At 34.0% G+C, this 26299-nt stretch overlaps 2 protein-coding genes across 7 annotated transcripts in view; one reads left to right on the plus strand and one right to left on the minus strand.

Moving 5' to 3' along the window:
- Nucleotides 1–2737: 2737 nt before the first annotated feature.
- LOC133200533 (frataxin, mitochondrial-like) lies at nt 2738–7252 on the plus strand. The gene is made up of 5 exons (XM_061336321.1): nt 2738–2843; nt 3137–3231; nt 3603–3723; nt 5155–5252; nt 6526–7252. Exons 1-5 carry the CDS (start codon nt 2781–2783, stop codon nt 6677–6679), a joined length of 531 nt encoding a protein of 176 aa, XP_061192305.1. The 5' UTR covers nt 2738–2780; the 3' UTR covers nt 6680–7252.
- A 4635-nt stretch (nt 7253–11887) lies between these two features.
- Nucleotides 11888–26299, minus strand: part of LOC133172844 (myocyte-specific enhancer factor 2C-like) — a 33201-nt gene continuing 18789 nt past the window's right edge. For 4 of the 6 annotated variants that reach the window (XM_061307697.1, XM_061307715.1, XM_061307708.1 and 1 more), the window contains 8 exons: nt 21144–21276; nt 19009–19212; nt 17439–17588; nt 16049–16235; nt 15720–15904; nt 15473–15572; nt 15130–15286; nt 11888–14300 (listed from right to left, as the gene is read on the minus strand). In XM_061307697.1, the coding sequence (XP_061163681.1) occupies nt 14021–14300; nt 15130–15286; nt 15473–15572; nt 15720–15904; nt 16049–16235; nt 17439–17588; nt 19009–19212; nt 21144–21197 (1317 nt within the window). In that variant the 5' untranslated portion in view covers nt 21198–21276 and the 3' untranslated portion in view covers nt 11888–14020. Of the gene's footprint in view, nt 14301–15129; nt 15287–15472; nt 15573–15719; nt 15905–16048; nt 16236–17438; nt 17589–19008; nt 19213–21143; nt 21277–22766; nt 22892–26095; nt 26152–26299 lie in introns of those variants that run through there. The other 2 variants (XM_061307688.1, XM_061307690.1) reach the window with 2 other exon arrangements.

Below are 26299 nucleotides of genomic sequence, written 5' to 3' on the forward strand. Positions count from 1 at the left end.
CCCTTCTAAAAATGCATGTTGGGAGTTTAATTTGTGCTACACATATTTAATTTAACCCAAAGAAATGCTTATTTAAATGTTTCATATTTATTTCAGGATATTCAGTCAAAAATGTTAAAATCCGAATCCGATCTTTTAAGCTTACAACGAAGCTATTTACAAAAAATTCAGCATGCTCACAATATCAATGAATCGGGCTACAGTCCATTAATACATTTTCATTAGGGAACAGTGTTAACGTTTTCTCACGCAGCCCGTCCCTTATTATTTAATATACTGCTTGCAAATTCAGGAACTATTTCCTTTTGCGGAACTTCTTTCTTCCCCTACCGATTCTAAAAATACGCTTGCATTTATTCTATAGTCCTAAACATTTTAACACACTATTGTTATCGGAATGCGTGGCCTAATGGTTAGCGCACCTGCCTTTCAACAAACCAAGGGTTTTGAGTTTGATCCCATCTGGAGGAGCAATTTTTTTTTTTTTTTTTTTTGGTGGTTGCATTTATTGCATTTTTCTTCATTTTTTTCAGCCCAAATGATGCGGAAACACTTAAAAAGGTGGAAAGACCTCTAATTGTTCTGTGAACAATTAGTTTACTAGTTTGTACTGTGTTTTCAGTACAGGAAAATTGATTAAATTTTTGACAAAAAAATATAAATTATGTATGAATAGTTTAGAAAATATGAAACCAGGTTGCAGAATTTAATGCTGACTAGACCATTCTGTTTTCAAAAAGTGACAGTACTGACAGAGCACTTAGCCACTTGGTTTGGAAAATATTTTAATTTGTAATATGTAATTAAAGATTCCATCCAAATTGTATTCTAAATAAATGTAACACTGACAATATGACAATAACATGACATTCAATGTCACTGAATTCAGTCTTGGCTAGAAGTTTCAAGTGTTATTGTTTGAGAATTATCGGAGAATTCTAGAATAGGAAGAAATCTAAAAATTAAGAATTTTTTTTTTTTTTTTTTAAATTTATGTCAGACATTGAAACCTTTTATAGGGCAATTAGCTTTGTTAATAATACAATCTACATCTTTTGATTCATACTTCTACATTTTATTTTGCATGTTGCTAACAAAACAACACAATAATTTTCAGTAAATTTTTATAGCCTGTATTTGTCTGTGTCTAATAAGGTTATCCTTTGTTCAAACTTTTGATAATTAAAAACTGAACTACTCGGTAAGGAAAGGGTCTTCTGTCCAATGGATTGTACATGTCTCCAAAAATATTTATAACAGATGGGTAACAGCATCCGTCAGATTGAGACCTTCCACTAACCATGTGGGTGCTCTATCTCTGATTGAGTTACCCAGCTGATATTAGATAGAACGTTCTTTCGTTAAAATGACATTGTCCTATGGACCCGGTTTAACAATAGAATTCGTTCCATGTATTTGCAATGTAGCGAAATAAACACGGGCGATAACTTGAACTGAGTGCTTATACTATGGTCAATCCAGAGAGTTCCGAATGTCCACATGGCGTGTAAATTTGAAGCGAGAAAAAACGTTGAGAAAATGAGTTGCATTTTCATCTTTATATGGATTATTTTTTCAGTTAAAAGGCATATACAATCTCAAAAAGGTTTGTTATGATTAATTTGGTAGTTATTTTCAGTGCAACTCCTATTGTATACTTCAAAATAATTTCGGAGTGGATCCACTCCGATTTGCTACATTGCAAGTATTTGGGACGTATTCTAACTGTGGTGAGGGCTTGTCCCTGGACACAGTTAGATTATTCTAAGCCGATATATCCAATCACTGTTACACTCTTCCCCCTTTTCTTGAGGTTTTCCACTCTATAAACCTCACTGAGATTATTGTAAATACTTGGCACCAAACATTAAAGGCAGGGAAATGTGTCAGTCTTACTGGGACTCGAACCCTGGACTTTGCCATGTGGTTGCTCTACCACTAAGCTACAGAGCCAATGTACCCAACCCCCACTATAGTGAGCTCAGCAAGCTCTGTGGACTAATGTGTAAGAACAGAGGAAATCAGAATCAAATCTGAAGTGGATCAACGTTGAAAGTGTGAGTGTAATGGTAAAGTTTTTGGTGGTTTCAAGTCATATGTGTAAAATGTAAATACAACCGTGCTCGCCCAAACCTTAAAACATATTATATAAAGGAAGTGCTTCAACAGAAACATAGATAATTGAAATCAAAGTTAGAACTGATGCATTGCTGTAAACGTCAAAGTTTCTACATAACAAAGGCATTTTATTCCACTTGGCACAAAAGTATGGTCCTAATTTGCGGTTGTCTCCTGTTTTATTTATCATGATTAAAAATGAATAAATAGACATCATAATACTCCAAAGGCACCATACATCATAACATCAACTTACCCAAACTGGCCAAAATTTTGACAGTCCGTTGCATGTTGATGTTACCCTAGCCATTCATTTTCGTTTCCGGTGGTAGCAAATTACTCGGTGCCTGTCATGCCGAATCCGCAAAATTATTTCACTTTTTGGACATGTATTTATAAAATAAATTTTTTAAGTTGAATAAACAAGTTAGATTATGAGTTAACTTATTTGTAAGGCACATATTTTGATCAATCATGGAATTTTGATAAAAATCACAATAATTTCTTTTTTAATATTCTATATAAATACCTTATTTTACCCTGTTCATTTTTCAGTAAACAAATTAAAGGAATCTCGAACCCGATATTTCAGAAAGTGAAAGTAGAACTAAAAGTAATACTGTCAGTTTTCCGAAAGCTTGAAAAGGCGGTGTATCGAAACAATGAGATCAAAGTTAATAAATATTGTTCGATTAAGTAACAGACTTCTTTCAGCTAATAAACTTGTGAGTAATTCAGACATTTTCAAAGCTTTTTCGACAAAGGTTTGTTTATTTCTTTCAAGGAGTCTTGGGATGTCATTTGTAATTATGTGTCTCTAATTATAAACGTGTCGATACTCTTCAGAATATCAGATCAGAAAGCCTTTTTTCAATACCACTAGAAGAAAGGGAACTGAGTATTAGCAGAATGTAATGATTTAGTTAAAAGGTTAGCTAGCAATGGTATTTAGAATCACGAGTTCCTTTGAAATATTTGCTAAATTTGTCATTTAGTGTTTATATCTTTCCATTTATAGGTAGCCAATACTTCTTACTATAGTCATTCTTCATACACAGCCTACACATTTAAATGCCCCTCGGCAAATTTCTCAACAGGATCAGTATTAAGAAGGTAAGCAAACTCAAAATCCATAACACTGTGGCAATCAGACAGGTTCAATCGCTTTTGGTCAGATAGCATATTTTATAGCAGACCACCTGATTAGTGATTCAAAGGTCCTGGGTTCGAATCGTGGTCTGTAAGTTGCATTTTTCTCCTTTCTTGTTACAATATATTTATTTTAAATATTTGTGACAGGATGGGAAAAATGTGACGACCAGGCCAGGAATCAAACTCAGGGAACCCTGAACACTAGACAGGTACTCCACATCAGAGTCTTTTTGCCACTGGCAAACAAATCTCCCTGACTACCACACAATTGCAAAATTCTCAATGTGCTTAGTCTGATGCATTGAATAAAATTTATTTATTTTGCATGTTAGCCAATTGTCCGAGTCAGAGTATCATGCAGTGGCAGATGAGACTATGGACTCACTGACTGAGATGTTTGAAGACCTCCCAGAAGTGGCACCATGTGATCCAGAATATGATGCTCAATATTCTGTAAATAATTCAGTCTTTTTTTTTTTTTGCTTTATTGATGTCACAATTTTAGAAGATGTATCACTTAAATCTATGGTAATCCTAATAAGAGGCCCATGGGCCACAATGCTCACCTGAGTAAGTTTGGTCCTGCTGTTCTTCACCAGATTTTCCCATTGTAAACTGTATTGTGGCCCTATGCACCTTATCCCCCTGGGTCATGATTTGAATAATTTAGAATCTTCACTACCCTAGGACGCTTCCTTGTATGTTCCAGCTTTTCTGGCCTAGTAGTTCTTGAGAAGAAGATTTTTAAAATTTTTCCTATATATTTCAATGTAAAACTTTGATTCCCCATTGTGGACCCACCCTACCCCTGGGGGTAAAGATTTTAATAATTTCAAATCTTCACTACCCCAGGATGCTTCCATGTAAGTTTCAGTTTTCTGGCCCACTGGTTCTTGAGAAAAATTTTTTAAAAGGTTTTTCCTATATATTTCAATGTAAAACTTTGATTCCCCATTGTGGCCCCACCCTACCCCCAGGGGTCTTGATTTGAACAATTTAGAATCTACACTAACCCAGAATGCTTCCCTGTAAGTTTCAGCTTTTCTGGCCCACTGGTTCTAGAGAAGAAGATTTTTAAGGATTTTCCCTATATATTTCAATGTAAAACTTTGATTTCCCATTGTGGCCCCACTCTACCCCCGGGGGTCATTATTTGAACAATTCAGTATCTACACTATCCCAGAATGCTTCCATGTAAGTTTCAGCTTTTCTGGCACAGTGGTTCTTGAGAAGAAGATTTTTAAAGATTTTCCCTATATATTTCAATATAAATTTAGAATCTACATTACCCCAGAATGCTTCCATGTAAGTTTCAGCTTTTCTGGCCCATTGGTTCTTGAGAAGAAGATTTTTTAATGACCCCACCCTATTTTTGTCTTTTCTTGATTATCTCCCCTTGTAAGGGGGCTTGGCCCTTCATTTAAATAATTTAAACTTCCTGTCACCCAAGGATGCTTTGTACCAATTTTGGTCAAAATTGGTCCAGTGGTTCTTGAGAAGAAGTTGAAAATGTGAAAAGTTTACAGACGGACGGATAGACAGCTAGACAGACGACGGACAATAGGCGATCAGAAAAGCTCACTTGAGCTTTCAGCTCAGGTGAGCTAAAAGGTTTCATATTTTAAAGGTGTAGAATAATAAATTCCACATAGTTAATTTGAAAAAAAAAATGAAAATGCTTATACTGACAGATTTTTAATCTGACATTCTTTTTATTTAGTGCCATTTGAAATACATGTATAAATACAATCCTCAATAAAAAATTGGCACACATTTCTTTACCATATGCTTTGCTCACTTTAAAGGATGAAGAGGGAAACATCTTTTAAGTTTGAATTCATTTGATTCATTATGCCTATTTTGATTTTAAACAAATTTTTTTAGAGTGGTGTGCTGACGGTAAAAATCAGTGATAAGTTTGGTACATACGTCATCAATAAGCAGCCTAGTAATGTCCAAATCTGGCTGTCATCTCCTGTCAGGTGAGGTATACATTTATTCCAAGCCATCCCTCTTCCCCTAAAGTACAGTCTTTCTGCAAAATTTGCAGAAAAGTTTTTGTTTACAAAGAAGAAGGTACGGTTTTAACTTTATTGTGCCCTAAAATTTAATTTTTCAAAAAGTTTTGAAACTGGCTTAAATATATGTTGAGTATATGACTGTGATAAATCAGGAAAGAATATGGCATGAAGGAGTACCATTCTGGAAATATGACGTCATTAATTTGATGCATTTATTATCTATTTTAATCAGAAAAACCTCAAAATGACCCATTTCAAGGGTTATTTTCCTTAAGAAAATAGTGCCACAGCCGTTGCCCACTTTTATTTTTGGATATGTTGTGTAAAATTCTTTGAAAAATCACATATCTCAAAATCTTTGTGGGCGAAGCCTGTGGACAGTATTATCTGAAAGAAAATTCCATTGAAAATTGGTGCCTTCTGCAACTTTTTCAGAAATTACAGGAAAATGCACAAGTTTATGAAGTCACAATTAGCATTTAGAAGGACATGTGAGAAAAATGATTTGTATGATCTTTCTGCATGGAATGTCAATGATTCAGAAAGCATGAGTTATAATTTTTTGCATCACTTTCATTTTTAAGAAAAACACAGGGCAATATTTGTATTGAAACCCTACCTTGTTCTTGTAATATGCTATGATAAAAGAATATCTTTCCTTGGAAAAAAAAATTATATCAAAAGACTAGACATCTTTTCTCCAACATGTGAGAAATGTTTTGGTTTCTTGAAATGAGGTTAGAGTATATATCTTTTATATAACATTAAATTATTTTTCCAAGAAATTCACTGAATTTGTTATGATTTTTAAATGACTTTTTAGCAGCCTATAATTATCCAGTAATCCAAACTGAACTATATCTAATAGTTGCCTACATGTTTTTGTTATTTTGATATTATGTACATATATTAATTTTTGTAAAAAGCTAATCAACTTTTTAAAACAAAACTGGTCTATCTAGGTTGGATAATGATGGGGCGGGGGAAAAAAAACTGTGATGTTTGTCATATATTTTTCTTTTCAAAGAAAGTAACTCAGGCTTAGAATTTGAGTAACATTATAAAATATGAGTAAACATCTTAGCATTGTGAAGTACATGACAATTCCATCGATCTAAAAGAAATAGAGCTGCTATGCCTTATCAATTAATAGATGTTTACCTTAGTAATGCTTCATCAGAGACATATTTCATACATATATTGAAATATGAATGTATTTTCTGATTATCAACAGTGGTCCTTTTCGCTATGACTTTACTGATGAAACATGGGTTTACTCACGGACATCACAGACTATGCATGAATTACTGTCAGAGGAAGTGTCCAAAGCTCTCGATACCCCTGTAGACTTTACCACTTGTTCTTATGGATCTTGGAAAAAGAGTTAGCCACCAGAGTTTGAGAAAATTATTATGAACATTGTAATGAATTGAGGCTTTGTACTGTAGGGATGATTGCAGTGTATTTTATACAGTCATGTATCCCTAGTTTTTTTGCATATATTTTAATGCATTGTTGAAAAACCACAGTCATGCAGTCTTGCTTGAGGTAAGAGACTGGTGTTGGGTTTCCAATGATGATTTAATGTTCCAGGATAATACTTTCAGTTTCTTTTGTTTAATTATAAGTGTAATAATTATAATTGTAAATCCTTGTTTTATTCTGTAAGATATTCCATCCCATTCTTTGAAAATTGTTTACTGACTAGACACATGTTAACAAAGCTAAGCTGTTTTGTTTTACTGAAATATTAAGCTCATCAAATGCTTTACAGAACATAGCTATGCTGTTTTTGCTGTTTTGTTTCATTGAAGTAAAGCCAATGAAATCTGAGTATATTCATATATATTTGTATGATATTATTGCATATTGTTTATATGTTTGACATTTTGTATGAGTATTATTTTTTTTTCAAACTTTTGATTAATTTCCATGTGGTTTATTAAATGATAATTATAAGTTGTCTCTCTTACATCAGATAGTTGTTGATCATTTCTTGTGTTCTCTCAAATCCTTAACTAGAAATTGAACATGAAATAAGCAGAAATAATTTAATTTTGTTTGTATTCTAGCCTCTGATTGGATAATATCCAAAAAGGAACACAAATTATTTCTGTATAACCTGGTTTGGTATGGGGACACACCCCCCTGACAACCAGCTGAATCATCTGTATCCATACAATCCTCTCATTTCCAGTCCTCGGGATTCATGGAAAATTCCAGATTTAATAATTGTACCTTTAACTTAACAATAATTCGATCTTACCACATGTTAACAAACAACAAGGCTGCCGCTAGGCCTATGCATCAGTTTTTACCTCCCCTCGCTTCCCATCACTTCCGTTACTACGGTTGTATTATTGAGCGGCAAATTTGAACTAATAAAAAGCAACGAAATTCTACACCCTTAGTTATTTAATGATTTTAAAATTAAATTTTAAGGAATGACTCTAATTCTTGGCCAAATTATCCGAGTATAACCTGGTTTGGGTCAGTTTACGCTGTTTTATAATCCGCTTCGCGGATTATAAAGCGTAAACTGACCCAAACCAGGTTATACTCGAATAATTTGGCCAAGAATTAGAGTCATTCCTAAAATAAATCAAGTTATTATATAGTCTATTTATAGTCCCTATATAATCTATACAAACGCAAACAGTTCATAACACTACATATTCACTGGTTTTGAAGCCGTATTCACGGGAGGGTCGGTGCGCGTGCAGTGGCATTGTGACGTCACAATCAACATCTCAAACAACGTTGTAAACAGTGGTTGCAACGGCAAGAGCCAGCTGTGTATCTGAGCAGGAAAAACAGTAGCCAAGCCTATCGCAGGATTATTTTCTAAACATTTCGATGTCTTACAAACAGCAAACGGAAAACACGGAAGTTATAACTTGTAATCTGGACATTTTTTTTTATTTTTCCACGACAGAAGTACGTAAATGAAAGTGATATCATCATGCAGCCTTCAATGTCTTATTTATTCAAATCCGGACTATATACAGTCTAGACGAACTCCAAATACAGCGTTTCCGGAAGTAAGAAAATGAGACTGAAAAAGACTCCGAAAATAGAGTCCGCGCATGCGCACACACACAAAAAATGGCGATTTTTGGCCAAAAATGATGGGTCTACAAAAACTCTCCGTGCAAAGTTTTGGGAAGTATGGCAATTATTCTAGTACTCAGAAATGCTAAATAAAAGACGTCAGAAGAGATCGTATTTGTCAGATTTTTGATTTTATTTGCATAAAAGGAGATATTTACTTTCAAAGTTAACGTTTCAAGTCAGATCAATTACAGAGAAAATGATACGTTTTGAGAAGTAAATATGCATAATAAAAGGGACATATGTGCAAAATGGGACAATATATATTGTAACTGTTAAAAACTTGACTGAATTTTACACATAAATTAGCATTACGGTTTTTTATTTGTGTACAACATCTGAATTGTACGCGCAAGTTTTTGCCATCGTTATTTACCGATTTTTTTATCACATACAAACAGATATTATTATTAAAACATTTTTATAACTATTATATATCAATACAAAAACTTTAAATACTCACTCTTCTAGATATTAAGGGCACAACATGTCTTCTAAAAAAAGAACCTGTTAATCTCTACTCCGTGGTGAAAAATGCGCATTTTCTGATTAAAATAAATACAAGTTGGGTGTCTTCAAAAACAAATAAAAGCACCCTTATTGTAGGAACGACATAAAATTAAATCAAGGAGACTATAAATTAATTAAGCAAGTATTTCTTACCGGTAGTATTGAATTCGATGTCGTATATCCAATTCACTATTATGCAAGTGTTTGAAGCGATAAATAGGTCAATATCCACAAAATAATTTAATAAATGCAATTATCCATTCAACAAAAAAATAAAATGAAGTAACAATGCACTAAATACAGCCTTTTGCAGCCGTTTATTTGGAGAAAGCGAACGACAATCCCTTGTTTGTTTACATCGGACGCCATTTTGCCGCAATGCATGATGGAGCCAAAGACTTCGTTTTAGGAGTTCACGCTGTTTTGGGAGTTCGTCTAGACTGATATAATAAAACAAATATGGACTCTTTCGGTGGTGAATATGGTTTGTTATTCACCAGAAAAATATCAATATTGACCTCGGCTTCGCCTCAGTCAATATTGATATTTTTCTGGTGAATAACAAACCATATTCACCACCGAAAGAGTCCATAATTGTATATTATTCTGCTATAAAAATCAAAACCAGGTAGAACAAAGCATGATTCAGGCACCAAATATTTCAACAAGAATAGCTAACAGATATATAGGACTGCTGATAATGACCCCCCCCCCCCCCAAAAAAAAAACCAAAAAACACAGCTGAAACATATAAAGCTTGGTTGTAATAGGCAATATCATTGAACTATGCTATTCATTGTTTGAAAACTTACAGGTATTTGTGCTGAGTTTTGTGTTAATTAGATACTACCGGTAGGTCATTTTTGTTCTGCCATATGCTATGCTATACACTACTCTGCTGTGTAGAATAATTTAGACCACTGTGATTTGCTATTCTGCAAAGCATAGAGCCCTGTGCTTAGAATGCTACAGACCACCGATTCATAACCTGTGATACTGACCATTGAGCCATGCATTACTAAATATAGATAATTGATACACTAGAGTTCTGTGATATATGCTACAGACCATGGAAACCTGTACTTTGCTGAAGATCATGAGACTATTTTTGTGACTGAGCTCTCTGTAGTACTCACTAGATTCAGGACAAATAAAAGGAGAATTTTGTTACTTATTTCATAAAATTTTACAAATCTTACTTTAATCTCAAAGACACTAATGCACTTGTTCTAACATTCTATTTATAAAACTACTTCATGTTTTACGTAGAGTGCTTGGGAAAACACTTTGAAAAAGTGCCGAAGTTACATAACAGGCTTCACTAATCTCCAAGATTTTTGACAGGGAAGGAAGTGAGTGCAAAACAGGAATTAAACCACATGACCTTCCACTGAGCCTGTTCATCAGCTGGGTTTGATAGAACAAGGAAATAATTGATGTTTTCTGGTATAATCCCTCCTGGATATTTTAATGTCCAGGGAGATTGTTTAGAAATGGAAAGTTGAGAGTAAAGAATGAATACATGTATATATTTTATGTTTTTAGGTACAAGTATCATGCATATACAGTTTAGTAAAATTAGTCATGTGGTTTAAATGGGTGAAAAAAATGTGATTTGGCCCTTACATAGAATATTTTGCAATTTCTTTCCCAATATATCCATCTGTCAAAATATCCCAATCTTAATGCGTAACAATGATATTTGATAAGACATCTTTTTCCTGCCCAATTTCAAATTACCCAAGCAAATGAATTCAATGTCTTTGAATGTTACAGTATAGATTAGTTAAATTACCAAATTTGATGATGTACATTGTATGAGGTGCGTTTCGGTATTTATTGCCATTTAGTGATATCACCTATTCAAATAGGTGATATCACCTATACGAATAAGTGATATACTTTCAAAACACTACTCCTCCTACAGTTTTCGTTTGATTTCAATAACTTGGCACACAAGTAGACTACATTGAGATACATAATTCTATTTATTGCTGCATGTTGCAAAGTTTCAAATCCAAGTGCTACTTTTCCTTTGTTATACATACAGACCAGTAGAGCTACAGTCTCATCAGACTTCTGGTTGATGGCTTAAAATATGAAGCATGATAAAACATTACCAATTTGAAAGCAAGGATTGTGATTTTCCAAAATCACAAGCAACTGATTAAAAATATTCTTCAAACCCTGGAAAACAATTTCAAACAAGCAAATTCAAAGAATTCCCCGAAAAGGTTCCCCGCTTTTGGTGTCATAGTGGTTATTATGGCATATTGTGACAGTCCTGTTTATGTGTCCTTCAAACTTCTAGGTCAAGGTTATGAAGTCAAAAATAATATACCTTTCTGAAAGATGTTGTGATAGGTAATGTACATGTAAAATATAAATGTCCCATCTTCTTTCATTCCAAAGTTATTACCAATGTAAAAAAAAATCAAAAAGACTATTGGTTAAACTTTAAGTTCAAGGTCACAAGGTCAAAAACCAGAGTAAATTTGGAAAGGTCTTGGAACTGATAATACACTTGTCAAATATAAATGCCCCATCTTCTCTCATTCAAAAGTTATCAGCAATGTCAAAATTGTTGAAAATTAGGTCAAGCTTCAAGATCAAAGTCATGGTTTAAAAATCATAGTACATTTGGAAACCTCTTGTCACAGGCAGTGCACTTGTCAAATATAAATGCCCTCTCTTCTCTCCTTCAAAAGTTAGTAGCAATGATAAACTTTTTGAAAATTTGGACAAACTTGAAGGTCAAGGTCATGGGGTCAAATATCATGGCACATGCAGAAACTTCTTGTTACAAGTAATGCACTTGTCAAATGTACACATCCTATCTTTTCTCATTTTAAAGTTATGACCAAGGATAAAGTTTTTGTGACAGACTGCAGATGGACAGACTGGCAAACAAATGAGATTTAATGTCTACTTGCTTTCGTGAAAATGGGGGGATAATAATTTAGAACAAAATTAAATTTCTGTTACAACAATTTTATTGACCAGAAATATGCATAATAAAGCCATAACAATATCATTTATCAAACAAATTGGTAAGAGATCTCTAGAGTGTTTTAATTATAGGCTCATATTTGATTTCAATAGCACAAACACAAGACACTGATCAGCTAGAGATCACTATAGTTCAAAAACAAAATTCAACAATACATGTTCTTGTAAGTTTTTCTTGTTTTGATAAGTACCATTAGCACTAATGTTCAAAAAGAGACTAGAAATAGTAAACGACAAAAATACTGTCAGACACTCAGATTATATTTCCTGTATCTGTAAACAATTCCAATACATATTCCTGAAAGGTCATATCAAAGAAGTTAATGTACATCTGCTTTCATGGTAAACTGAATTTACAATATCTGACATGTATATATGACACCTGCAATTATCTAGTAATGGGGATTAAAAAATACTATGTTCATCATTATAACATTATATTGTGCACAGTAGTGTTGTTTTGTGTATAAGAAAATTTTCAAAATATGTGACAAAATATTACCAAGGTAGGTATATTTAACAAATGTCCCTGTAAGTAACGTCAGTAACACTAAAAAGGGTTTTCTCATGATTAAAAAAAACCCCTCTCCATGTCTTATGTAATGTTAAACAATAAAATTTAGTGTTATATTAAAAATGCCATTTATGCTGCAGAAAATTTTCCACACCTTATAAAGAAAAACATTACACATAGAAATACATATTCAATAAAAATATGAAAAAAAAATTTGATTTTTTTTTTTGTCATCTGAATTTATTCAATCAGCACTTTCATTAAAGGCAGGCTAATTTGTACAACTGCACCGTATGGTAGAATCAGAAATATAAGGCAAAATTAATGAAAACAGGTGTGGGTGTCTCAGTATACAGATCTCTGTCTTATTTATGGATAAAAATCATATTTGGGTGAGAGAGAAAAAAACCACCGGTTTTTATTTGCAAAGTGAAACTTTTAAAAATAAAGTTCTACAAAAAAAGGCCACTTCATGAAATCTATTACCTCATGCTAGAAAATTTTCAGCCACATGCTTCTTGTCATTGTCAAGGTTAAACCTTTTAAGGTTTAACCTGGGACTGCAAGATTAGGAGTGTTTTATGTTGTGATACATTACAGTTGAACTTTGGTATCTTGAACATCAATATTTTAAATATGTTGAAGGAGTTGGAAGTCCAAACCACATTTCTTGATGAAATTAACCTCAATATCTACCAGGTACAAGTTTTTCTCAGTCCCCAAGTTTTGAGAAAATGAGGTTTGACTGTATGTTCTTCTTTTTTACCTAACATATTTTAATTTAGTTAGCCCAGCTGTCATAACAAAACATTTAGTATCATACATAATTTACAGGAGCACAAGACCAGCTTGTAGGACAGTTACTTAATATTTAAATATATATTTATATATCAGTATAAGTATGAATTGTTACATTGATATTCTACATCCTGATAAGTGAAATCATAGATTTCAAAATTCTAGTCATCCACTGTTAAGTGCAACTTCCTAGAAACTCTATCCCAAACTAGAGTATTCAAGGAGAAAATTCCGAGAAAAAAAATATAGTGGCTCTAAGATGACAATTCCCTACTTTTTAGAAGAATTATACATATACAAATAACATAATTTACAGAAATGGCAAAATTTTTTTAAGTGTGGGGATAATATTCACAATCTTACAAAAACAATGTAGTACAATAGTCACAAAAAGGTGTTGTAATGGTTTGCAAGCAAGTTCACTTAAATTCTGGCACAAGGGAATAGAAATGAAGCTGCACAATAGCATGAAATGACCAGATAAAAAATGTCTGTGCTTGTTAATATGCAGTGGCCCATTCTCTTGTCCTAGAGGCCAAATGCAAATACTTTGCAGTCCTTTATGATGACGGAGATGAAAAACGGAGATGAGGGCTTTATTTACAATGGAGTGTTTGGAAACAATGAAGGCACAATCACATTTTCTGCAACATTTAGTCCTGTGTATAGATAGTCCACAGTTCATCCCCCCACATACATATATATTAAGTTCTTTATAATATAAACTGTCTGTACAGCTAGAACACTTTTCACTAATCAATCACTAGCTACTACACTAAGACTTTCACTAGGTGGGCCACCCACCCACTCGCTGTCTTTTTAGATGTGGTCCATCGTAATCTAATGGGTGTGGTGATATTCCCGTGGGTGAAGAACTGTTACTATGTGTGTGATTTATATTCTGAACTGGTGATAAATGACCAGGACCTGTGGACGAGAGGGGTCGAAGTGAGTGGTGATTGGAAGGGGTTGTTGACTCGCGAGGTGGGGAGATTGGCTCACTTTTGATAGATGACAGTACATTCTGATTCATTGTATTTACAGCTAATGGAGAGAGGTGTCCAGGTCTACAAAGAAAACAAACACCACTGTTAGTTTTCTATTTATATCACAACTGAAGCAAAAAGAAAAAAAACTTCAATACATGTACAAGCATTTTGCATGTTGTTTTTACACGATTGTTATCCACGAAAAATGATAAATTTACAACATTTCTTCATTTTGTCAATTCTTTATGAAATTTTTTCCAACTAAGTTTTTGTTTTGTCCTTGACCCTATTTCTCTGGTCTTAATTTCTCACATGCCTTACTCCTACAATTATCCATCTTCGCTAGCCAAGGGTTTCTGATACGCTACTCTCCTCATAAGCCCTTGGCATACGGTGTTAAAAAAAGTTGGGATTTTTTTTTCAAGTTGTGATTGGAGTTGATCGACATCGTTTGACCTATCAGCAATTGTTTTTTGTAAATGACGATATTTGCGTTCGGAATATATCTTGACTCTTTAATATCAGGAATGAAAAACGCAAGTAAACAATGATCTGTAAGATAACATGCCATTCTATGAATAGCTATATGGTGTCATCCAATATCTTAAGCTACGTGCAAAATATGTGATTAAGAATCAATACTGAAGATCTAGATTTGCATTTTAACATGTTTAAATAACAAATTAACATAACTCAATACCTTCTTGTTAATTATTCTTTAAAAACATTATTTTTTTAAATACGCTTTTTATTTCTGTCAATGACGCAATCTGTGCGTACATGGTAAGAATTGTGATCACGTGACGAAAACAATCCTGTCTTTTGTCAGCACCGTATGCCAAGGGTTTATGAGGAGAGTAGCGTATCAGAAACCCTTGGCTAGCGAAGATGACAATTATCATCTTACCCTGACATTCCATGAAGATTCTGCCCCCCTCCTCCACCTCCTGGGGGGATTCCTGAGGTTAGAGATCCCCCGTGGTGAGCCCCACCATTATTCCATGGTGAGTGGTTGTAATTTGACATGTGACCTGTTAAGTCTGCTGAGTTAACATTATAGTCATCTACAAAAGGAGGAGAAAAATGAAATATTTTAAAGAAGTTATTTTTTTATTCTACTACTTCATTGTAGTATCTAATAAACTAATATTTCTGTATTCTAGTAAAACTTTTTTTAAAGTCTTTGAGAGAATTTAAGACATCACTTAGGTCTAACATTGCTTTGAATGGTCCATTTATAGGGTACTTACTGTGATACGATGTAGGAAGTGGGGACGGATAGTTGTTTCCAGGGACACTAGGTGTCGTAAGTGATACTGCTGGATTTGATAGTGAGGAACTAGGACGTCCCTACAAAACACAGTCTCATTGTATACGTTGTAAAACTACCATATTGCATGCTTTGTGATTTTTTACTGGAATATGGCATTAGATATAAAGGGGGATATACGATTAATTGTATATGTAATTGTCCATATGATTAATTGCGTTAACTACCTGTACATCTGGACTCATCATTCCATCATGTGAGTTGATCATGGGGCGACCCATCGGAGGCCCCCTTGACGGAGGAGACTGTCTGGATTGTCTGTTGACCATGGCTCCTGGGGAGGGGCAGGGGGAGGCTCTGTGATGGTAACCATTGGGGGCAGGTGATGGACTACTCATCTCTATCATTCCACCTATAAAGAAGATTCCAGATAACAATAGAACAAACAACAAATATTCAAATTCTACCTAATGCAACAAGACAAGAGCTGTACTAATAAATCATCTAGGTTTTTGACTTATATCCATCAGTGATTCTTTGCAGTATGTTGTCTCACCGGTAGAGTTTGGCCGTGGACTGTGGTGTACAGGAGGGGGCTGTAGAAGCCCTTGACCTGAGTTGACCTGAGAGGGGGGTTGTGGGGACATCCCGTGCCCTGACAGTGGCTGGTTCATATAGTTGTGGAGAGGGATACCAGATGTCAAGCCAGGAGGCATCCCGGGTCCTGGGTAGGGTGACATGTTCTGTTCATAAAAATGAAATTCATTTTAACGATTTATCAAAATTTATTTCTAAAAATCAACATTTGCTTTGAAGACATGTACAAACTGTTGGTAATGTTCTTTAAATGTTTGTATCTCTTAAACTTCTGATATCAGTAATTAATGTATGCTTTGAATCCTTTACAGTTGTAATAGATTTCCTGTGTATATTGGAGTAGTTTGACAACTATTGAGACTGTGATAGACATACCTTCTAAGACTGAAGTAGACTTACCCTTAGATACTACAGTAGAACCCTCTGCACACTTGGACATCTCTGGTAGTTTGACTACTGTCTGAGACACTGGTAGACTTATCTTCTAAGATTGTTCTAGACTTATCCTCTAATACTACAGTAGACTTACCTTAGGAGACTTTATTATATTTACCCTCTGAAACTGATAGACTCATCTTCTTTGGAGACTCATGTTTACTTACCCTCAAAGTCTGTAGAAGACGTAACCTTTGAAGTTTGAGATTGTGGTAAACTTACCCTCTGAAAACTTTGATAACACTAGGTCTTACAACTGTCTTAGTTTGTGGTAGACTACTCTGTAAAACTGTGCAAACTTTTAAGATAGTAGCAGACATACCTTTTGAGACTGTGGTAGCTTTACCCAATGAGAATGTGGTAGACTTACCGTACTACCAAAGACTGTGGAAGTCTTACCCATTGACTTTGTGGTAGACTTACTATCTAAGACTGTGAAAGCCCCTTACCTTTTGAGACTGTGGTAGACTTACTACCTTAGACTGTGGTAGCCCTAACCCTTTGAGACTGGTAGAATTAAAGCCTAAAACAATGGCAGCCTTACTCTTTAAAATGGTGGCAGACTTACCCTCTGAACACTTTGATATCTCTAGCAGTTTCATTACTGTCAAAGACTGTAGCAGACTTACCCTTTGAACACTTGGATATTTCTGGTAGTTTGATTACAAAGACTGTGGCAGACTTACCCTTTGAACACTTGGATATTTCTGGTAGTTTGATTACAAAGACCGTGGCAGACATACCCTTTGAACACTTGGATATTTCTGGTAGTTTGATTACAAATACTGTTGCAGACTTACCCTTTGAACACTTGGATATCTCTGGTAGTTTGATTACAAAGACTGTGGCAGACTTACCCTTTGAACACTTGGACATCTCTGGTACATTGATTACTAAGACTATGGGAGACTTACCCTTTGAACACTTGGATATCTCTGGTAGTCCTCTGGCATCCTATTGGTGTGCTGGTTGTTGTACTTCTCTTCAGGGGTCAGTGAATTGCTGTACAGGTCCCCATCAGGGTCAGGGCTTTCACAGCCTTTGTGTTCCTTCTTGTTCAAGGCCTACAGGACATACAACATCATTATTAATTATATCATTTTACAGTTAATGGAGATTTCCTAGAAATGGCAGAAAATGGTAAAGAAAGTGGTTGGCATGTCAAGTTGTAAATCCAATTAAAAATAACTTAAAATGTATACTAAAAACTAAAAAAAAATAAAGGGGATTTTATCTTGGCATCCTTGTGCTGATGTCAGAACCTGTTCCACATTATGCGAGAGTTCATTCACAAACAATTTGCGCAACAATGCTGGTCTATTCTTGGAAGAAAATGATTATGAAATTGACAAAGGTTCTTTTTTTTAAATTCATACTTCCAAGGCCAAGAAAACATTTTTCATAAATGTCTCTTAAAAATTCACATGCATTTGACATTTTGAATTATAGACAATAGACAAAATGTCTCCATACAGGAACAATTTATACCTAGTTTTCAGCTAAGATGAGAGGCATTCTAAAACTTAATTAAAATTGTTTCAAACCCTCAAAAGGTGAATTTTTTTGTTTCTGAAGAAAAGAGTTCATTGCTCTACCGAATAAGTACACATAGTATCAAATCTTTAACTAAATGGTATCTAATGAAAACAAACATTCTTTATATTTTTCAGAGCAAATAAACACAATTTGGAGAAGTGTTTTACAATTCCGAGTTTGACATTAAGTCCACTTTGTGGGCTGGGTATCTTGCCTATGCTCTGCAATGTTTACTGACTTTTCAAAGCTTACCTGCACCAATATTTGTTTAAATTGACTGACAAAGTTTCTCTTTAATGTGGTATTGATTGTGACCTACGAATGTTGTTTCATCATTGACAAACGACTCCCACAATATAAAGAGGGGGAAGATAACGAGTCTAAAGGCTTGGAATGCATCAAACCAGCAATGTGGTCTAAGCTGCACTTAACGATGAAGACAGCCATCAGATAGTGAGAATAGATTCATCAATAAATGCCTTTTTTATTACTTACTTGTATTTCATTCCTATTTGAAGTAAAATGAATTTGTATTTTTTTACCCTCAATACTTTGGTCAAAGATTAATTAAATTAAACAACCACCCTTCGTAAAAACCACATATATATTTGTTTCTGTGTTCCAGAAATGAAAAAATACAGATTACCGGTAATTAAATTTGGATGCTGATATTTTTATGAAAGAAGCAAGTATCTGTAAGGGTGACATTTTGATAAAATTAAATGTTCATAAATTAAAAAAAGAATGACCATGATGGTAATTTGCACAGAAGAAGAGGAATAAATGTCACATTCTTGGTATTTTCACTTAAAAATGTCAGCACTAACTCTCTAATCTTGTCTCTGCAAAATACTTGTATATTTTACTAGGCTCAAACCACTAAAGATTTTCTGTGTAACATAAACTAACATGTATAGATATTGATATGACTGTATTTTTCAGACTTACCTCTATGATGTCTTTATTTGTTCGACTTTCATGAGGTTCGTTGTACTCGGTGTACTTAAGTAGTACGTTGTCCATATCAGTACTGGCATACTGAAATAACTTGTTGGCGCTGTTAAATATGATGAGTGCAATCTCACAATCACATAGGATGCTCAACTCATAGGCTTTTTTCATCAGTCCAAATTTCCTTTTTGTGAAGGTAACCTGAAGATACCAAAGATGCAAAAAAAGAATTGGATTCATAAAATTTGAAAACTGCTGTTTGTAAAATACTTCATTAAAGTTGAACACAATTCGTAAAAGGCAGAGATTTATGTTTGACTGCCATATTAATCTGTACGTATTTTCCATTACCTATACCTCCCCTATATAAGCCATTCAGTTGATAACGGTTTAGTGTAATAAGTTTTCATCAATGTGGTCGGACATATTCTCACAGCTATTGTGTAGCAACAAAATAACTGTCTGCTTCTTCCACAGCAGAAGAGAAAGTTACCAAAGAAACTTACATCAGTTGCACAGGTCAGTGAAGTACAAACAAAAACGGCAATAAAATGCAAACAAAGGTAATGTAAAATAACCAAACACGGGCATGTGCTATCCATTCTGCGCAGGTACCCGTGACAGGAAAGCAGTCAGGTGTAACAAATATGAAGGGTATACCCCAATGCTGATATCGGAAATAGGAAAACTAATATGTTGTATGCCTATTTACATATTGTGTTCAGCTTTAAGGTAATAACAATTAATCAATGATGCTCATCTTCAAGAAAATAGCTCTCCTAAGACATATGCCCTTTAAAAAACTTTTATAACTTGCTAAATGCTACAAATAGTAAATGTAAATGACGTACCTATGCCAAGTTGTTCTTTGATAAGAGAGACAACTCTTCAATTGATAACAATACTGGCAGTCTGAAGTAATACTTAAATGCCACTAATATTTTGACTTAAGTTTGGACTTCTGTTCAGCAAATTAACAGAATTCATTTCAGTGAATTGAAGGATGTTGCATCTTAACATGAAAATTTTCTTTAAAAATGTAAATTTGTGAAGTAACTACATGTATTCAATTTCCCTTCATGTAATATTCATATACTTTCATCTGATAATCAACCTTGCATGGAGAAAAGAGGTTCACAGGTGACCTATAATCCTACTATCAAATTTAGTCAATCTTCTATCAATTCTATCAATCTACTATCAATTCAGTCAATCTACAATCAATTCAGTCAATCTATTACATGTATCAATTCAGAAGGATTTTTATTACAACTTTACACACATTATAAAAAGCTAAATGTTTCATTTCATGTCAAATAAATCATATAAAAAAAGAAAACTTTTATATTTGAAAATTTTTATCTTCAAATCCTTTCTTTGTCAAGTAAGAATGATATCTGCCCACCAGTATAATATCCATTATTTCAGACAACAGTTTTGCCTGAGCTGTCAGAATTACAACCACCCCCTCTAAACCAAATTCTGCCATCACCAAATGCCTGTCTCTCTAGTGACATGGCATCATCTGTCAACCCAATTGTCTCTGGCCATCACAGAGAGGATTATGCAATCTGCAGGTGCTTGTTTCGAGGTAAAAGGTCCTGCACTCTAAAGACAGGTGCAATGGTAATTAGCCCTACATAATGGCTGGGCAATTCCTCTACTTGATCCCCTACAGATGCTTCATCTTTACCCTCTCAATGTATTTATATTTAATCACTTCTACATAACACATTCAAAGATTACATTTATTTTCTAAAGTATATATATGAAAAAAAAAAAAGCAATATATTTCAAATAATTTAATTTTTAAATGTGTACTAGGTAACCCTACCCTACCTTCTAATAATTTTTTTTTAAAACCTAATCATTTAATTTCTTTATTTCCACATCTACCTTCCGCTAAGTCTGTGAAGAATTTGAACTGCATGCATACTCAGTTCGATTCATATAAATAATATGGTATTCTCAAAACATATCTAGCCATAAGTTGAAATTTGGACAGAATACAGAATCAACAGAGATTTAAACTTAATTGGGAAGAGAATATTAAAGATGTAGAGAAAACAAATACCCAGTCTTAGAACCATTCAATATAAATGACAATCGTTTTACTAGCAGCTTTTTCTTACCTGTCTGTTTCGCTCATCCCCGATTCGTGAGATTTGGATTTTTTTCCGGCCCATCTTCCCGGGTACCTTGCCGCCCCCTCTGATTGCGGAATCTGTCGCCACCTCTATTTTGTCACCTGATCTATACACAACTCTGCCAAAGAGAGAAAAAAAATAATCATTACACAAGAAACAGGAAGAATTCTCAAATTACAGCCATTCAGAACTTGTACACGTCTTGTACAGTGAGCATTCACTTACATCTATATACGTACAAAGAAAAAGATGTTGACACCATGCATGCGAAGAGACTGAAGTTATTGGCCTCAATTGAGAATTTATGTCATCTACGAGGATAGATGAAGCCTACCACCTAACAGCATGCTGTAGATTATCTACTTTCTGCTATGTTGGTTTCTAAACTCATTACGGACTTGCGTCACTTTATTGATCTTACACTTTATACAATGCTTTTGTCATCTATGTTGAAACACAAGCCTGTTTACTTGCACATACCAATTAATTGCTGCTTGCTTTGATCCACTTTCACATCAAAATATACACAGTCTAACCCATAAGCATTAATTCATACAAGTTCAAGGTTCTCCATACAAGTGCATGTGCCACATAAATTACTAAATTTTAAGATGTATCTTTTATTTTTGTAGGACAATTGCTGTTTTCATTAGAAAAACATTTGATGTTGATATCATCAGTTTACAGAGGCTAACTTTTTTTGATTGCGACAATTTCTGAAACCATACATGTACAAAGTAATCCATCATTTATCCAGCCAAAAAAAAAAAAACAGGCCTTGTAAAACAGAGAGCTTTGAACACAAAAAGGGCAATATGCAAGGGTCATTAACAGGTGGGGCACTAATTAATGTTTAAAACTGTCTTCCTGATGATGGATCAGACACAACTGTGGTAATAGGACATCTTTATTTTGGATAAGGCTGGAGTTATGGGCCTTTTTATGCATCTGCTAGCTAGAACTTCATTATCGCACCGTTTATCATCAATTTCCAGCTCCACCTTGACAATAATTGGTGTTAATCACGACTTAAAAAAAGCAAGCTCATTTTAGGCCATACCTGTATCTAACATTAAATTCAATTACTCATACTTCTTAAAACCAAACCTAAAACAGAATAGTATATAATCCCCATGGTACATAACTTGAACTATATATTTCTTTTCACATAACTATTTTATGTGACATTAATTAAACAAATCTTAATCAGGGTCTGATCAAACAGAATGTATGCTCCTTATCATTAGATTACCAAGCAGAGAATACAATCACTCTGCACTCCTGCGGCTTGACTCTTTCGCTGCGGAAAAGTCTGCTTAACATTGGAAAAAATACTGTTTATCTATCATTAATTCAACAATCATATTGATTAGGTCTTAAATGAATGTGGATCGCCTCCTAACAATAACAGGTGACCTTAAATAATTTATCGATCTTTCTCCAGTGTTTTATTTTTCAAAGTTGTCCTTAGATAAGTTCACAAAATATTGAATTTTACAATTAAGAGTGCAAAACTGCAGCAGAAGAAAAAAAATTGATTAATGCCAGAGTTTTGGGTCACTGAGCTCCTAAAACAAGAAGACGAAACAGAGAAAATGGCACACTTACTCTGTCATTTAGCTTAATATCCGAGCTCATCCAAATTATCAAAAAATCAAGAAATCATGAGGAACCAATTCCTAGTTCTTGCTCTTTTAGAACCAACACACACTTGCAGACAAGAACACAAGGAAAAAAATAAGTCACTATTATCTATCACTTAAAACACAGTTATCCCATTGAAAGAGAAATAGTACTGAACTTAAATCTGAGTTTCTGCAGCTGTGAGGCGACACGAGTCTCGGAGTGGGCAGACCTGTCTAACTCATGACCCATATGCTACAATACTGATAAACACACTAGGCAAAGTTTTTATCTGCCCTGCGCTGATAAACCCATGTGGGCAACAGTGAACCTGTGATTTTCTACCTGGCATGAAGTTTTCTGTGGACCTACACTGAGTTTGGAACTCACACCTGGGAGGGACACTTGATTGTTGATACTTCAGTAGTGTCCATCACAAACACCTGCTGTGTTAACATTATTGTTATGCCTGCCCCAAATTTCAGCTAAATAAATGTAAAATAATGTATGCACAATTTACCACAGAAAACTGCATTGGACTGAAATTCACTATTATATAAAAATTATAAGTATTTTCAGGATACAGTCAATGATTATCAAACAGCTGAAAATCACAAAGCATCGCTGATCAGTTTTAAAAATTTGAAAACCTGGAATGATTAGAAAGTTAGCTGGAGACTTTTGGATCTGTCAACCTAATTTAAAGGGAAAGATAAACTCTTCAAAAAAAAAAAAAACCCTTTCAATGATACATCAATCAGAAACTCAAAAGATAATGCAAATTTATTTCAGGTAAGCCATTCTTGATTATTTCTCTATATAGTCATTCATAAAAGTGTCTGAATACATGCATTTAATTAATGTCTGATTGATAAAAAACAAATTAACCAGCAATATTCAAATTATATTGATGAATCCATAATCATGTTTTATTCATGATTTTTTATCATTATTTGTCAAAAATTCTTTGATTTTACGTATCATGAGGCTTTTTTTTCAATAATGTAATCTATGGAACTAAGCCATGAAGTGTCTAGGAAAAAAAATGCTTAGAATGGAAGAATCTACTTTATTTTACCAGTATAAAGACTTTAAAAGTGCAGATCAGTAATGAATGAAGTAAGAAATAGCCCAATTTAATAGGATTTTAGCTCACCGCAAGGTCAAATCCTACTCATAATAAGACATATTTCTGGCGACTGCTTTGTTAAAAAAATTTCTTTTCATTAAAGATACTAAAACTGTAACGAAAAATATTGTTGTGATGTTTTCAAGGTCTTTTTTTTTTATAAGCTTTTCATATGTACTCTTATTCTAAGAACCAAAGAAGTGAGAAAGTGCCCGTGCTAAAACCACACATCACCACAGTGCTGTAAAGGTATAAGAAATCTGATGTCTTTCCTTGGGTAAAAAAAAAACATTATCACTACTGCAAACATATATCCCAAATGAGTTGCAAAAATATGTGCCAAACCACAATTATCACTTCAAGACAAACATATCATAATAAAAGAAGAGTAATGTACAAATAAACCAGGATCTCATATTGCAATTTACAAAATCAACAAAATACTATACTAATGCCGCAATTATAGGAAAAACAGAGCCATGTAAAAAACAACAACAAAATCTTGCACAGAGTTAAAGTTGTCAATGTCTATACCAGCTTTTTCCGTCTTCATAAATCAAATCTGTTGATATTAAAAGGAGAAAAGTGTTATGAACTTGCATTTTTAAATGTGATAAATGCCTAATCTTCTACAAATACGGATATTTGTTCCTATCTTGTTAAGTAGCTACACATTGAAGTAAGTGATATCCCCATCTTATTTCCTAAATGTTTTTTTTCTGAGCTTCCGCACTGTGAGATTTTCAATGTGAAATAAGACTGTCACAATCAGAATAAATCTGTGTTATAAATTGGAAACAAATGAATCCATTACAATTTTGTCCCTTCTGTACTTGTATAATTACCTTTTAAAGAAATTCCTTGATTATAACTGATAATGAGAGACCACTCATTAAACAATTAACAAGACATTGCTTCTTTGACCTTGAAATACAGATAAAATTTAGGGCTCTGGGCTCACTGTGGAGGCTAATTTCTCTTCTAGCAGCAAGTGATCAATACATAACTCTAAGTTTCATTTATATTTTATAAAATGAGATACAGTAAACTAAATCTTCTTCCTTAATGGGCCTCACACAGAGATTTCAGCAATATGCACACCAAAGGATTCTTTGGCTCAAGATTTTGTAACCTGACATAACTAGGGTGGCAAATCTTAAAGAAATATCCTTCACAGTGTCTGGTAGATTTTCTATCATATCCATGTAGGTAATGTCGGGAATATAATAATACATGTATAACAAGTCTGAATAAAGGTAAAGCTGAAAAACTCTCCATCTTAACAATCTTTATCTAAGAGAACAATCTCTTTCAAGTTCATATATGAACTTTTTGAAATAGAAAACAGCCTTATCTGTACAAGTTATCAGTGTTTTAGCTTGTATGACATTGTAGTATAGCCAATTAAATTGATGGTCATCATCTACAAATCAAAAAGCATTGAATTCTTGCACAAAGAATGTGATCATGTAACTCTAGTACAATGGATGAAAGATACGGTACACTTCCCGAACTCTACACAAATACATGTCACACGAAGATTTATTCTATCCCAATCATACTTGATATTTGTACCAAAACTAGAAGTCAAAGTGGTGCATCTATAAACATAAATGTCAAACACAAATACTCCAATATTTTGAAGAACATTTTCCACTAAATGACACATCAAACAAAATATCTATCATACCTGTCTAGGAACATTTAAAGTGGACTAATAATTGGCTGGTAAAACACACGGACAGACAAAATGCAGTCCCAAAACCATTCCAACCAATTAATTTATCCAAGATTATTTTCAACCGAGCATGTATGTAAAATATTTAAATCCTCTGAGATTTCAGGGACAAAAAAGACACTACAGTCGCTAGTCACCTAAGTTTAGACCTGGCAGAGCTAAAAATAGTCCCCGTATTACTAAAATAAGAAGTCCGATCTTCAGTGACCAAGATTTATGATTGTATATTTGCCAAGTAATTTCTTCACAGCTGACTGCTCATCTATATCATAACTGGTGTTTCTTGTATACTTTTGAGGCATAACAGTAGCTATAAAATGACCCTAAACCCCCCAAAACTTAATAAATCCACACAATTTTCTCATGATTTCCTCCTTTTCAATTAAAACAGATTGACATATAGCAATTAATGGAAGGAATGAGATAAAATAACTGAAATGATCTTACCTGTCCTTGCCTATACTATCTGAGACCTGTACATATCTCATACCACTGGAAAAAAATATTTCATGAGAAAATGAAGAGCCACATAAGATGTGACAGAGCTGTCTCCCGATCAACCCTCACCAAAGACCACAGCCGCCTGTAAGTCCGCTCGAGCACAAAAAACCCTTCTCCTCAGTTTAATGTCATATTAATTAACAATGCTAA

The sequence above is a fragment of the Saccostrea echinata genome, unplaced genomic scaffold, assembly GCF_033153115.1.
Source record: "Saccostrea echinata isolate AGI-Se365-2 ecotype Australia unplaced genomic scaffold, CSIRO_AGI_Sech_v1 ptg000002l, whole genome shotgun sequence".
Classification (NCBI taxonomy): domain Eukaryota; kingdom Metazoa; phylum Mollusca; class Bivalvia; order Ostreida; family Ostreidae; genus Saccostrea; species Saccostrea echinata.

What these genes read in the sequence shown, in the direction of transcription:
- LOC133200533 (XM_061336321.1), top strand. Translation starts at nt 2,781, where the DNA reads ATGAGATCAAAGTTAATAAATATTGTTCGATTAAGTAACAGACTTCTT. An exon ending in AATATGATGCTCAATATTCT is followed by an intron (nt 3,724 to 5,154) that starts GTAAATAATTCA and finishes AAATTTTTTTAG; the next exon opens with AGTGGTGTGCTGACGGTAAA. An exon ending in TGGCTGTCATCTCCTGTCAG is followed by an intron (nt 5,253 to 6,525) that starts GTGAGGTATACA and finishes GATTATCAACAG; the next exon opens with TGGTCCTTTTCGCTATGACT.